The sequence below is a fragment of the Cheilinus undulatus genome, linkage group 17, assembly GCF_018320785.1.
Source record: "Cheilinus undulatus linkage group 17, ASM1832078v1, whole genome shotgun sequence".
Classification (NCBI taxonomy): domain Eukaryota; kingdom Metazoa; phylum Chordata; class Actinopteri; order Labriformes; family Labridae; genus Cheilinus; species Cheilinus undulatus.
Window position 1 is genome coordinate 16,788,003 of NC_054881.1, and position 12,974 is coordinate 16,800,976.

The 12,974-nt window shown below is 39.7% G+C and overlaps 1 protein-coding gene across 4 annotated transcripts in view; it reads left to right on the plus strand.

The window, feature by feature from the left end:
- The first annotated feature begins 2,505 nt into the window (after positions 1-2,505).
- Positions 2,506-12,974, plus strand: part of shroom3 (shroom family member 3) — a 79,424-nt gene continuing 68,955 nt past the window's right edge. For 3 of the 4 annotated variants that reach the window (XM_041810471.1, XM_041810473.1, XM_041810474.1), the window contains exons 1-2: positions 2,507-3,188; positions 12,211-12,365. In XM_041810471.1, the coding sequence (XP_041666405.1) occupies positions 3,042-3,188; positions 12,211-12,365 (302 nt within the window). In that variant the 5' untranslated portion in view covers positions 2,507-3,041. Of the gene's footprint in view, positions 3,189-12,210; positions 12,366-12,974 lie in introns of all 4 variants that reach the window. The other variant, XM_041810472.1, reaches the window with a different exon arrangement.

Below are 12,974 nucleotides of genomic sequence, written 5' to 3' on the forward strand. Positions count from 1 at the left end.
AATGGCCACTCACATTTTTGTTGCCAGCCACATTATTTGACCGAGCAGCATAATGTTATGAGGTGTAATAACAATAACAACAGTATTTCAATTATAAGCCATTTAATAAAATGTTTCAATTATTAAAAAAATGGCATGCTCTCTGCCACATTGACATTCTGAGGCTGGATTATGAGCTTTTCTGGTGAATCCTTACAATCATAAAGGTTACTGGGATGCATGAGTGCTATTTTGTTTTCACCTATAATAGCATTATTACATGTTCCATGTGTAAAGATTCTAGAACTACTCAATAATGTACAGAACAAGATCAGACAGAACAGATGGACCATTTTCTTTACACAAACTTTAAGTTTCTCACTGTTACTTTAACTATCAGTTCTCAGGCACATTTAATCTATGATACAATTTCTCTCTTTTCTGGGAATTATCACCATGAGATTCTCAAAACTGTTATGCAGCAGCGTCCTTTCTGATCAGTTCAGCCTGAGACGCCTTATTCCAATCAGACATTCTAACACTGATGAGGTGGAACAGTAAGGAGTTACAGAAGATGTTAACTTAAGGACTGTTTCACAAACCAACTAAGTGTAATTGTACCTAAAGGTTGAAAGCAGAGTGGGGCCGATTGTTTTAATCTTTTTAAGCGAAAATATATGAACGAAAATCCTGTAGCCACCTGGGAATATCAGAGGCATACATCTTATCAGGGTGATTTTATGAAATTTGGTGCTGATTGATGAAAGCATTTAAAAGTTACATGGAGTCATTTGTCTAAAAGAAACAGAAAAACTAAGAAAAAATGTTTTTGAAATTTGGTCCCTGCTTTTGGCGGCTACAGATACAATAGGGTTCTGGCTTCCGCAGTGCCCTAATAAAAACAGCACAATAACAGAATTTTAGTAAGATAATTAAAGACAGAAAGCTCCAATACATTCCACTAGATGGCAGACTCTAATCACACACTTTGTTAGCACTGGCCTTGACGTCTTAACTCTTTTAAATAGCAATCAGACCCATTGATTCCCCCATCTCCTCACTGTTAACAAATAAATAAATAAACTTAACTGAACCAGGCATCTTAATTAGATGGCAACTTGACGTCTTGTAAGTCTTTTACAATCTTCACAACAATTGGAGATTCTCTTTAGGCAGCCTGAAATTGCAGTCAAGACGTCAAAAAACATTGAGGTTTATTGAAATACTGTGCAAGAAATTATTTATAAAAAGCATACAGGTAGCAGAACATCAAGCCTCCTGCTGCTGCACAATTTTTGCGCTTACACCAATGCCAGTGGAAGTTCAGAAATCTTCAGCTGTGGAAAAAGCAGAGCGTTGGCAATTTTATGCACCATTGCCTTAGCAATCATTGACCCCGCTATGTTTTTATGTGGTCATGCTTCAAAGCTGAGTTGCTGTTGTTCCTAAACACTTCCACTTTATAATAATATCAGTTACAGTTGACTGTGGAATATCCAGCAGGGGGGGACATTTCCAAACCATCTTACTGTAAAGGTGACATCCATGCTTGTAGTCACTGAGTTCCTCAGGACGACCCATATTGTATCACAAATGTATGTAAATGGGGACTGCATGGCTAGGTGCTTGGTTTTATTCACCTGTGGCAACCGGTCTGATTGAAACACATGAATTCAGTAATCTACAGGTGTGACCAAATCATTTTGTCCATATAGTGATATGTGACTGCTTACTACACCTCTGTCATAAAATAGAGGATTTTTAAACTACTGTATTAAACCATTTATCTCACAAAAAGGGTGTGTGTGTGATCTAGAAGGGCAGCCTGGATTGTATCAGGGTTTGTGCAATGGCAGGGCAGTGGGTCTACTTATTTCTGCTCCTACTCTGCACTACCCCAGTGCTCCAAACATACTGTAAAATATGATCCTACTGTATAGTGCATGGTTCTCCTTTCATATTTCCAATCGTAGCTATTTAAAATAGGTCACAAGGGGGCAGGCCACACTTCTCTTTGAATAGAGAGTTTTATGTTTTCTCCAAGCACTGACTGTTAAACTAGTTAATGATAATACTTCAACTACTGGGCTGTGATTGTCCACTTGATTTGGCACGGGGGATGAATGCATTGTATGCAGCAGAACACTTTTTGAGCATCTTCAGGCCTTTATTTTTCTTGTTGGTGAGTCAGTGAGGCCTGTTCATCAGCGCTGATAACCTTTTAATGTAAAGCGTGTAAACAATTGGATCCAGCAGGTTGTTTAATGTGTTTCTGCAGCAGTAATCTGGTTTCAGTGTGAAGGGAAACAGTGTCAGAGCTGCAGAGTTCAGCTCCACTGTGGAGGATTGGATTACAACTCATCAGGAAACACACCGGGAAACACTCTCAAAGTCTTTTCTTTTCTATTTTCTATATTTCTATTTTCTCCCTTTTCTTCCTTGTTTTCCTTTTCCTTTGATTTATATTCCATTTTTCTTCCCTTCTTTCCTCCTTATCTCCTCCCGTCTTTCCTTTCTAACTTATTTCCTCGCGTCTCTCTCACCTCTCGTCCTCCACTCACTCGCTCACCCTCTCTCTCTCTCTCTCTCTCTCCTTTCTTCTCGCTCACTGAGTCGCAGTAAATCCTATTGTGATGCTAAACTGATTTTCGGAAGAGAGATAGAGAGAGACAGAGAAGGAGAGACACGGAGAGGGGAGGTTTGGGTTTCTGTGTGATCTGATCTGATCTGACTGTGGTTGATTTGGAAGTTTTGAACATTTCCTCCTCTCTTTGTAACTTTTTAACCTCCTTTAAAGTCCAGTTTCGGCTGTTTTTGGAGTCACTCCCCTCGTGGATCAGCCTCTCTCTGCGCGTCAGGAATGCACTTTGCAGGAAACGCAGCTCGGTGCTCGGACACTTTCTTTCCCTTTTGTCGTATTAACGAGGATTAATCAATGAATGGATTAATGAATCAATGAACTGAGGCTATGAGCTCGTAGAGGAGTCACCGGTAACGACAGTCCGCCGGGCTGCACGGGGCTGAGGACAGAGCAGCCCGCAGACAGCGCTCCCTAGCCCGGCATGGAGAGCAGCGCTGGCCGGGCGGGAGGAGGAGGAGGAGGAGGAGGCAGCTGGGTGCTGGTGGAGGCCCTGCTGCAGGGAGGAGCACCGTGGGGCTTCACCCTGCAGGGCGGCCTGGAGCACGGAGAGCCGCTCATCATCTCCAAGGTACCAAACCAGACACATTTCACTGTCATTGTACGGGATAGGGCCCACAAGAGACATAAAGGATAGGGCCCACATGACGTGCCATTACACATCTATAATACACTACAAGGACCTGTTGAGTGTCAGTGTCACATTTAGACAACAGTAATCGACTATTTATGACTAACTGATCAACTTAAACCCAATGTAAGTGATGGAATAAGACATAATCAACCCCTTAGTTTGAATATGATGCTAAATGATAAGTGAGATTTTAAGTGAGTCCTATATGGATTTTAAAACGATAGTAATTCTCCAATAAATGTTATGGCCATACATATAGGCCTAATTAATTAAAAACCTTCCCTGTAAATGAAGTTTTAAAGTGGATTCTGGTTCTACAAACACGCCTTTACATGGATGAGGACTGCTTTTTTTCAAATTACTTAATTTGGGAATATTTTACATTTTTCTCCATCAGCTGTCTGCTTTATTAGAACAGTCTGCCTCAGCTGAACTCAATGACACCATTTCTAATTCAATGGAGGCATTGTTTTCTTTATTAGGTTATGCTCTGTTAACAGAGCTGGGGGTAACACGCTACATCTGTCAGAGTAATCAATAGGGCCCAATATCAATATCAGAGAATAAAAATCTTTCTGAACCATTGGTTCGTTATGAATCAAACAGCAAACTGGTCTTTACTCGTGTTATACAAATTTTCTAGCATTATATTACTGTGAGATATTGCACCATTAGGTTCATTGTGTTATTATCGGCTAAAGTTTATAGCTAGCTAAAATTAAGCTAGGTTAGCCTAACTTTAACGGCTAACCTAACGAGCCTGCATGAAAGAAGTTAGAGCGCCCTCTACTGGATAAATAATAGAACACAGACATCACGTCTAACTAAAACCAAGTCATATTCCCTGCACTATATTAGTGAAAATACAAGTGTCAATCAGATATTAACAGATATATATATAGTTATTTCTAGTAGGCTATAATCTCCTGATTAAATCAACCTGATAATCAATCGATTTCCGCCCTAGTATTAAAAAAATCCTTTTCTGTTGTAACTAGTATCATGTTAGTTCTGCAATTTAAGTAGCCTGTCATTTCCAAACCAGGTTGTAAATGTTTATTTCTGCTGCCAGCCACTCCTGGACACTTTTGAGGAACTGCAGTTTGTAAACTTCCACATTGGCCCCATTCTTTCAGCACTGGAGGTTAAAAAGAAACACAATTATGGTCAATATAATCGATCAATCTTGTTTGTATTGCGCCAATTCAGAAACTAAGTTATCTCAAGACACCAAAGATGGCCGATCTAGACCATACTTTCTGTTGTGGCCATATTATCACAGACCAGTGTTTATCGATATTCCCCCAATTTATACACTGCACCTTTAAAGCTGATGAAAGTCTACAAAAGTTTGAAAAGTTTTATGTGTTACACTGTGTTTGGGTCAGTAGAAAGAAAAGTTGTTATCAAGGAGTAGACAAGCCATGGTTAGACTTCTACAGAACACCATCAGAGAAGAAAAAACAATGCTGGTAGATGCTTCACTGTTTCTTTAGGGAACAACTCATTATTGACCAGATTTCTCTCCCTACTCTGCTATTAAATATTATCTTCACTTAACCAAAATATGACTCTTAACTCAGTGGATCTCAACCTTGTTCCCTTGGAGCACCCTCACTAATAATACCCAAGAAAAGGTGTGCCCCCCATGACCCACACTGATAAAAAAGTGATACACTGTTGACAAGGATTTTGATTATTTCATTGATAAATCCCTGAAAAAAAATGGGTCAGCTTGTTTTTCAAAAGACCATCGTATAAACATTGTTTTTAATTTTAGTTCATATTTGTTAATCTTACTTTGACAACCTCAGCTCAGACAAAGCTTTGTGCCCCATGAGATCTTTGGCACCCTCAGACCCCAGGTTGCAGAGCAATGATTGAACTAAAATTACAGCGCCAGAACACCGACAGACCACTCACAGTGGTCCTGATAATACTACTAATTACCACTCACCTGTGATTTAATGATGAAGACTTTATTTCCCTTAACTTCCCACACAGAGGTATTATAGTCCCAAACACATGCTAAATCAAACTGTCCATACTTTTGTTTACTTTCATCCTGGTGGCAGTGTTAGGAGAAGGATTCTTCTCTACTGTTGAGCTGAGTTCTGGTCAAGACTTCTCTGATTCGAGTGTTAAAGAGCAGAGGTGCTGAAGTTAAAATTTTTCAATGTTTTGCGGCAAAACCTCTTCCTTGAGTCTGTTTTCCTGTTTCTGGCAGATATTTAAAGTGTAATTTGGGCTTTACTCCACGACTTTTCTTTTTTAAGATTTCCCTATCATTCGTCTTTAGCTTGCTGATCATTTGGAGAGCTTTGAAACACGGCTGTCAGATTCCTTATGTTTAAACTGCCTACAATCTGGAGTCCAGCCGTATTAAATTATGACGGCGTTTGTGCCGCCTGCATAGAGCATGACATCAGAGAAAAATGGCCGCCTTTTGATTATGCTGAAGTCGTCAGGTACGGGAGACTTTTTCTTCCCTAAATCAAATCGTTGAGCGGTGAAGACATGCAGATTTTTTTCTTTTTTTGTCCCCCAGGAGCAGCTACAAAACTTGTTACTCTCCTTTATTTTTAAAACTTCTAAAATTTCAAATATCACCAGAAACCATTCGGTGTCTGTGCTTTGTTTACTTTCTCCCCTTTTACCCAACCCAATCAATCAGTGCTTTGCAACACCAAGCCCAACCTAAAGCTAAAAATCAGCATCCAATTACACATATACACGCCAAACACTAAAGTGCTAAATATTCAAACATCAGTCACTTGTAAGCGATCAGTGATAGTTGGAGTAGCTATAACTTTTTGATCAAATACAGCCCCTTTCTCATAAAAAATGATGATTAACTGACTTAATTTTTCTTATGAAGCTGATGTAGAGAGAGCAGCAGCTTCATGTGTGACAGTAAATGTAAAATGACCACTCACTGATTAATCCCTCTCCGTCCCTACAGCCATCATGGCCTCATTTTATTAGCATGCAAATCAGCGGCTGAGATGACCGTGTGGTGAGTCTGTGTTTGCGTGTGGAGGTTATCCTGGGACTGAAGCCAAACGGCTGTAAAATAGGACAAGAATGTGAATTATGTGTTTTCGGGGCTTTCAAACACAGTCATGCTTTGATTTTGTGAAGCTCGGTGTTAGCTCTTTTCTCCATGATTAACCAAACGACTGTCTCATGTCTTTCCTCCATAAATCTCTTCATCAACTCTACAATTACTCTCGTCTTTGCCTCCATCTTACTCTACATGGTATCTGTTTGCGTCTTCATATCCATAATGTTAGTATTTGTCTTTTTCTCTTTGGGGGTCCTCGGTCTCTGGCGCTGTTATTTTGGTTGATAGTCATTTTCTAAGAAGATGGCATGAAATTAGGATGAATTTTGCTTTATTTTAAGAAATAGTCGTGTTCTTCTTTGTACAGTAAATGAATCTGTGGGTTATTGGACTGATGGTTGAGCAAAACAAGCAATTTGAAGATGACCAACAAATAAAAATAATAAGTCAGACTTGATTATGGAAAATCAAACATTTTAAGGAACTCTACCTTTTTATACTGTCTTCTCTGCATTAACGGTTGAAATGTGCAGAGTTGAAACCTGCAGACTTGAGTGAAACATCAAATAAAAGGAGCAAATTGTCAAGGATATACAGATTCATATTTGTAAAATTCACATAGAATATGAAGAAGTTCTGTACAGACAGAGCTGAACAATCAGATTTGTCTCCATCATCTTGTTTATTATTGATACAGGACGTTTCTTTGGGGTCAAAGGTCATTCTGAGGGTAATCCATGCTGCCTGGCTCACGTTACACAATCTTAATGAGTTTAATCTCAAAGTCTCGTGATTGGCACCAAATTGAAAATGTGCACTAATGCTGCCTCAGTTACACCTTAAAAAAGAAAAACTTGTTAAAGCAGAGACCCACACTGTCTGCTGAGAATGGGTGCTTACAGATGTCTTCATTCTTCTCTGTAAGGCTAGTCTGTCAGATGTCATAAGGGGACGTCTTCATACGGCTTCTCTAGTCGAGTCTAACACCAGTGTCCAAGGGTGGTTTTACACCTGGGCCCTGACCTGAGTAAACCTGCCCCCAAAGTCTGGTTCAACAGAAATAACAATGCAGCCATAAGGCATCAGTTCCCAGAATGCAGTGCAGTGTTAGCCTACATGTGACTCATCTTTAAATGTTCTTATAATGTAGAAATCTACGTTTCTACATTATGTGTTAATCTTATGGTTGTCAGCATCAGGCACTAATCAGGATGCAGTCCATAGTCCATGATTAGTGCTTTTATTTTTTCTAAATCCCATGCTTCAATGTCCCTTTCAGCAACACATATTGATGTGAAATAAGTCCACCACTGCTCCTTCATGTCTTGTTTCACTTTAAAAACTCACAGACAGCTCAGTGGACAAGTAAAAAGTAGGGATTCACAAGATTGTTGGAATGATATCGGTATCAGCAGATACAAATGTTCATGACACAACAATTAAAACCCATATATTGAAATGTAAAATGTAATGCTTATTTGACAAAAGAAAAGAAACAGCATATCCTCTCCCTTTCACTTTGACATTAAAGAGGTTGTTTTTGTAATCTTTACTCTCCAAAGTTCCCTAATTTCTTTCAATTTAAGAACAGGTCTATATCCATCAAGAGGTTTTTGCCCTTAGTTTCAGACATTAGAAAAATAAATTAAACAGTGGGGTTTGAAATGTGACAAAAAAGGGAAATAGAAAGATAGAAAGATAAATCACAACTAACCACACATATAATGAGATGATTGAAGACTTCTGTAGTTAAACAGCCCAAGTTAGCATGCAGGTTTCCCTTGAAAGATGGATTAGATAAACAAAAATGGTCAAAAGTGTCAGTTCTGGTCAGAATGTTGTCATGTTTTTCTCTCCGAGGATGTTTTCCACATTCTCCATTGATTAGATGAGATGTTGTTTCAGTCGTAGTCGGAGCAGGCCGAGCCCCTCCATTTAGAGATCTCTGACGGCGCCGTAATGAATTTCAGCTGGAATACCAAAGTCTCTGACTGATACAGACTTCGAGCGTGAAACCTTATTTGGGTATATTTATTCCTGAAAAAGGAGAACAGAGCAGCATGTGCTTGGCTCTGCAGAACTGACTTGGAGTTTACATTTTAGCCATTGTTTTTCTTTCACAGCTCAGAGAGGATGTTTGGTTTCCTTCTTCTATCAGCATGGATCATTGGACTTATCTCATGCTTGTGTTACGTTTTCTAGATTTGATAAGCCAGCTTTAGTGTTGCTTTAGCCTTACACTAATTCATTTGATTTTATCTGAGTATTTTTGTGAGTTTTGTGAAATGAAATCAGTTTTTCTGTAGGTTTCTCCCATAATCTATGATCCTTGACTCTTTTGGGGTGCTGCACTGTGTGGGCCAAACACAGCCTGTTTTTGTTCAAACCTAACACATGTTGAAATTCAGAGGAGGCTCAGACACACCCCGAGTTAAATTCTTGGCAGTTGTTTTAACATTCGAAGAGCCCCAGCCGGGTGGAGTTTATTGTTTCAGAACAGTGCTATGGATACCTTTGTCAATCAGGAGAACATGTGGAACCCGCCATTAATTGAAGCGTCTTTCAGCTGTATCTTTAAACTTGCAGTGAACCCAAACTTCAGTCCGTGGTGTTTTCTACAACAAGTCACACTCAGCTTCAGTTTCTGCATCTGTGACGTCTTAAAATTGGGGAAAATTGGGTGAGCAAATTTGGTGTCACAATCAAGCAACAACCAGCAGATTGTCAATCAGACAATCATGTCTCCAAACATGCAGTAAAGTGCACTTCCTCTTGGGCTTTAAGGCTGAAAAACAGAACAAAATTAAAGTAAGTTAAGAACATTATGTTACAATAACATTTTAATATATATATAACTTTAAAGGCAGCAATGGAGAAAGCTTTGAAAAGATAAACTCTGTATTAACACTCTGTTGAACTGGTCTCTAAAACCTATTAACATGCACAAAAAACTCCCCAAAATGTCCTGAAGTTTTCTGGATTAGCCATAGATATACCCAGACTAAACCCAAGAATCTACTACCATTCTTGCAGTATATTTTTCCTATATTTAGCTGCATTCATTTTACTCTCTACCTTTACAAACCTCCCAGGGCCGACTGCTGAGAAGCATCCCAGCAGCATGATGCTGCCACCACCGTGCTTCACAATGGGGATGGTGTGGTTGGTGCCCGCCAAACATAGCGTCTTTCATTATTTTGGTCTCACTAGATCACAGAACTTTCTCCCACTTGACCATGGAGTCTCCCTTATGCCCTCTGGGGACCTCAAACAGAGATTCAATGAGTTTTCTCTAACAGCGTCTTTCTCTTTGACTGGTTAAGAACTGTGCTTTTCAATAACCTTTTCCCTGAGTTGCTTGGAGTGTTCTTTTGTTTTCATGGTGTAGTAGTAGTCAGGCATACTTTTTAACCAGCGACTGGACCTTCCAGACACAGGTGTATGTTGTCTTTAGTCATAAAAAAACTCAAATCATTAAAGTCTTCTTGTCAAAATGTTTGTTTACAGAAATAGCATGGTAGCACTGCCTTGGGCTGAAATGAAGAAGTACGATACAGTCAAGCTTCATGTTCAAATGCGGGCCATATTTTATTTAATGTTTAGAATTTTCTTAGAGCCAATCAAAAATGGACGCATTTGGCCCCCAGACTGTAGTTTGGACACCCCTGTCCTACATCATCAGTAGTTCTCACAGATGTAACATCAGTACTGGGCGTTTCTGCTGCATGTGAATTTTTAAAATGCTTGTTTAAAATCAGATGAGCATTGAAACAAAATTAAGTTATGATGTCAGATTTTTGTCATAATTTTCTTGCAAATGATTTTCAGGCCATTTCCTGTGATACTTGGTTTAGAGAGTACCTTGGGAAAATTTCTGTTTGAAGTAGCCCTAGCACTTCTCTGTATCCCTCCATTCCAACAAGAATCAGATACTCTACTATGAATGCACAAAATCTAGAGGCAGGACTAAATGGAAAGTACAGGAGATGAATTGGGACTAAGCTATAGTCTCCCACTGTGATGTGCATGTCAATTGGAGCCATGAGAAGAAGAAAACATGTTTAATTTCACTGCTAGTCCATCTTTAAACTCAGCAAACATCCAGGAATAAAGTGAGACATTTTGACGTCCAGTTCGGGGTTTAATCGAGCTTATCACACAGAGACAAGCTCACAAGGCAATGTGACCTCAAAGAGGACGAAAACACACACTCAGACACTCGGTGATAAACAGAGAGACATTCTGCACAGTGACAGAGCGCTGAGAGGCTTCAACAACAGCTCTGATAAAACTCAGAGGTCATTTTGATACTGCAGCGGGGTTGCATCCAAGTCTGTGTCGGAGCATGTGTCACACCTGGAGCTTCACTTGAATCATCTCTAAGTTTAGACAACAAGAAGTGACAGGAACTTAACAGGAATTTGTGCCTAACTAAACTTAGATAAAATATAATGAGGTAGCATCACACTGAAAGAAGAGCTGCTGTAGTGTTAATCAGCACGTCAATGATTGATAATCAGAGCAGTGCTGATATTTCAAAAATCAGCTTGACCTTTAGTGAGATACAGCTTCAATAAACAAGTATAATAAATAAGTTAACAGTGATAAGCAGCGGGGAATCCTTCCTATTTAAATTTAATTGTATTTGGCTTAAAAACAAGTCAGATCGGTGTAATTTCTATCAATGATACCATGATTAAAAATACTTTTGTTGACCTTTATCATGCAAAAGACGAGGCCATGACAAGCTTAAAATGGATTTTTAATATTGAAACTCCTACAAAAAGCTGAGTTTCTTTCAGCTCCACTCAGCACACTGAGATTACATCCATCCCATGACTTATACCTTTCAATAACAGTTTCTCTGAGTTGCTTGGAGTGTTCTTTTGTCTTCATGATGAGATGGTACCAGGAATACTGATTAACAGTGACTGGGCCTTCCAGAAACAGGTGCATTACTAGATTCACTTCACACACCAAGATCGATTGACACATGTACCGATGAATCAGGATTAATCTTTGACATGCGGTATGTTAGTTATGTTTTTCTATCGGCTAAATCACAACAGTCCGGACAATGGTACTGACTAACATACTGTATATACAGAATATACAGATAAAGTGTAGCATCATTTTAGGGACTTTTAAGCCTGAAAATGGGACAGCCCTGGTTACATTGGCACATATGGTCACCGATGAATGAAGTTAGAATCTAACTTATGTTGAGCTGACTATAGCTGTGTAAAAGTTCTATAACACTGCAGGATAATCAACACTTCTAATGCTGGAGCTAGATTTCCTAGTGCATAGTGGCTGGAGGGGTTTATGTATAAGTCTGTTAGGATGGTAATGTGTTTAAGTGTCACATAAAAAAAAAAACAAAACAAGAAGAAAATGCCTTTGTTTTGAGGAGAATTGTGCTTGTTTTCTCAGCGATATTAAAACAGATAAAGCCAGTGAAGTCCTGCTGTGGACACCATCTGGTTTCTGTTGGTCTGGTGAAGGTTAGGGGCAAATTAAGATCAACTTCTCTCTTTTGTAGAGAAACTGAAAACATCCTTCAAAGAACAATAGACTCAGAAAGGACATGAGAATTACAAATCTGAGAGGAAAACAGCTAAAACCTCCGACTCTCCCCTACAGAGAACCCACGCACAAACGCATCACGAGTGTTCCCGACCTCCCAGAACAATAGAAAGCCTGATAACAGCTGCCACAGCAAGTGTGACTCGACAAGCTTCATGACTGTGGGTGCAGAACAGATACAGTCTGCATGAGTTACATAGCTCAGCTCAGACTGCACAGAAGAGAAGCTGCAGAATGAATCTCTGAGAGCAGCTTAAAGGAGCTGAAAATTCAAAATGAGCTGAAAATCTTGTTTGTTTTTATGTGCAGGTGGAGGAGGGTGGTAAGGCGGACAGTTTGGACCAACCCCTGCTGGTTGGAGATGAGATAGTCGTCATTAACGAGGTGGAGCTGACTGGATACAGACAGGAAGCCATCGCTCTGGTTAAAGGATCGTACAAGACGCTGCAGCTCACCGTCCGCAGGTACAGATAATGATTGTGTTCATCCTTCTAGATAACATGCAGCTCTTTAGAACAGTGATGAAGACGCACCTCATCATTAAAGTGTCAGCTTCAGAGAGACTTAGGCTGACTGGTGGAGAGAGTGCCAGCCAACTTTCCGGTCCCACTTTCTGAGGGTACTGAATCCACATGTGCTTGGGTGCTTTTTCATGTACAGCCCCTCACTTTGACATTTCTCCACTGGTGCATGGTCATAGGATCCTGTTTGTACATGTGCTAAATGCTGCTGTGACCAGACCTGCCCACAGGTTTGGATGGACCCCTGACAAACACAGAAAACAGGCCCTCCCCAGGTGTTATTTATTGATGATGTCAATGCATGTGTGTTGGACCAATAGCATCAACTAGCCCTCACTTTGGAGCTGAAAAAGTCTGTCAAACTATTATTGGGTTCTGATTTTGAAACTATTTATTTCTGCCACTTTTTAAACACTTTTCTGGCCCATTTTGGCCACTATGGTTTACCATGCGTCATCAGGTTTGCACAATTTTTCCCTCTTTTCACTCACTTTTGAAACTTTAACCCAAATTTTGCAACATTTTCATCACTTTTTTAACCAATTTTTGCCA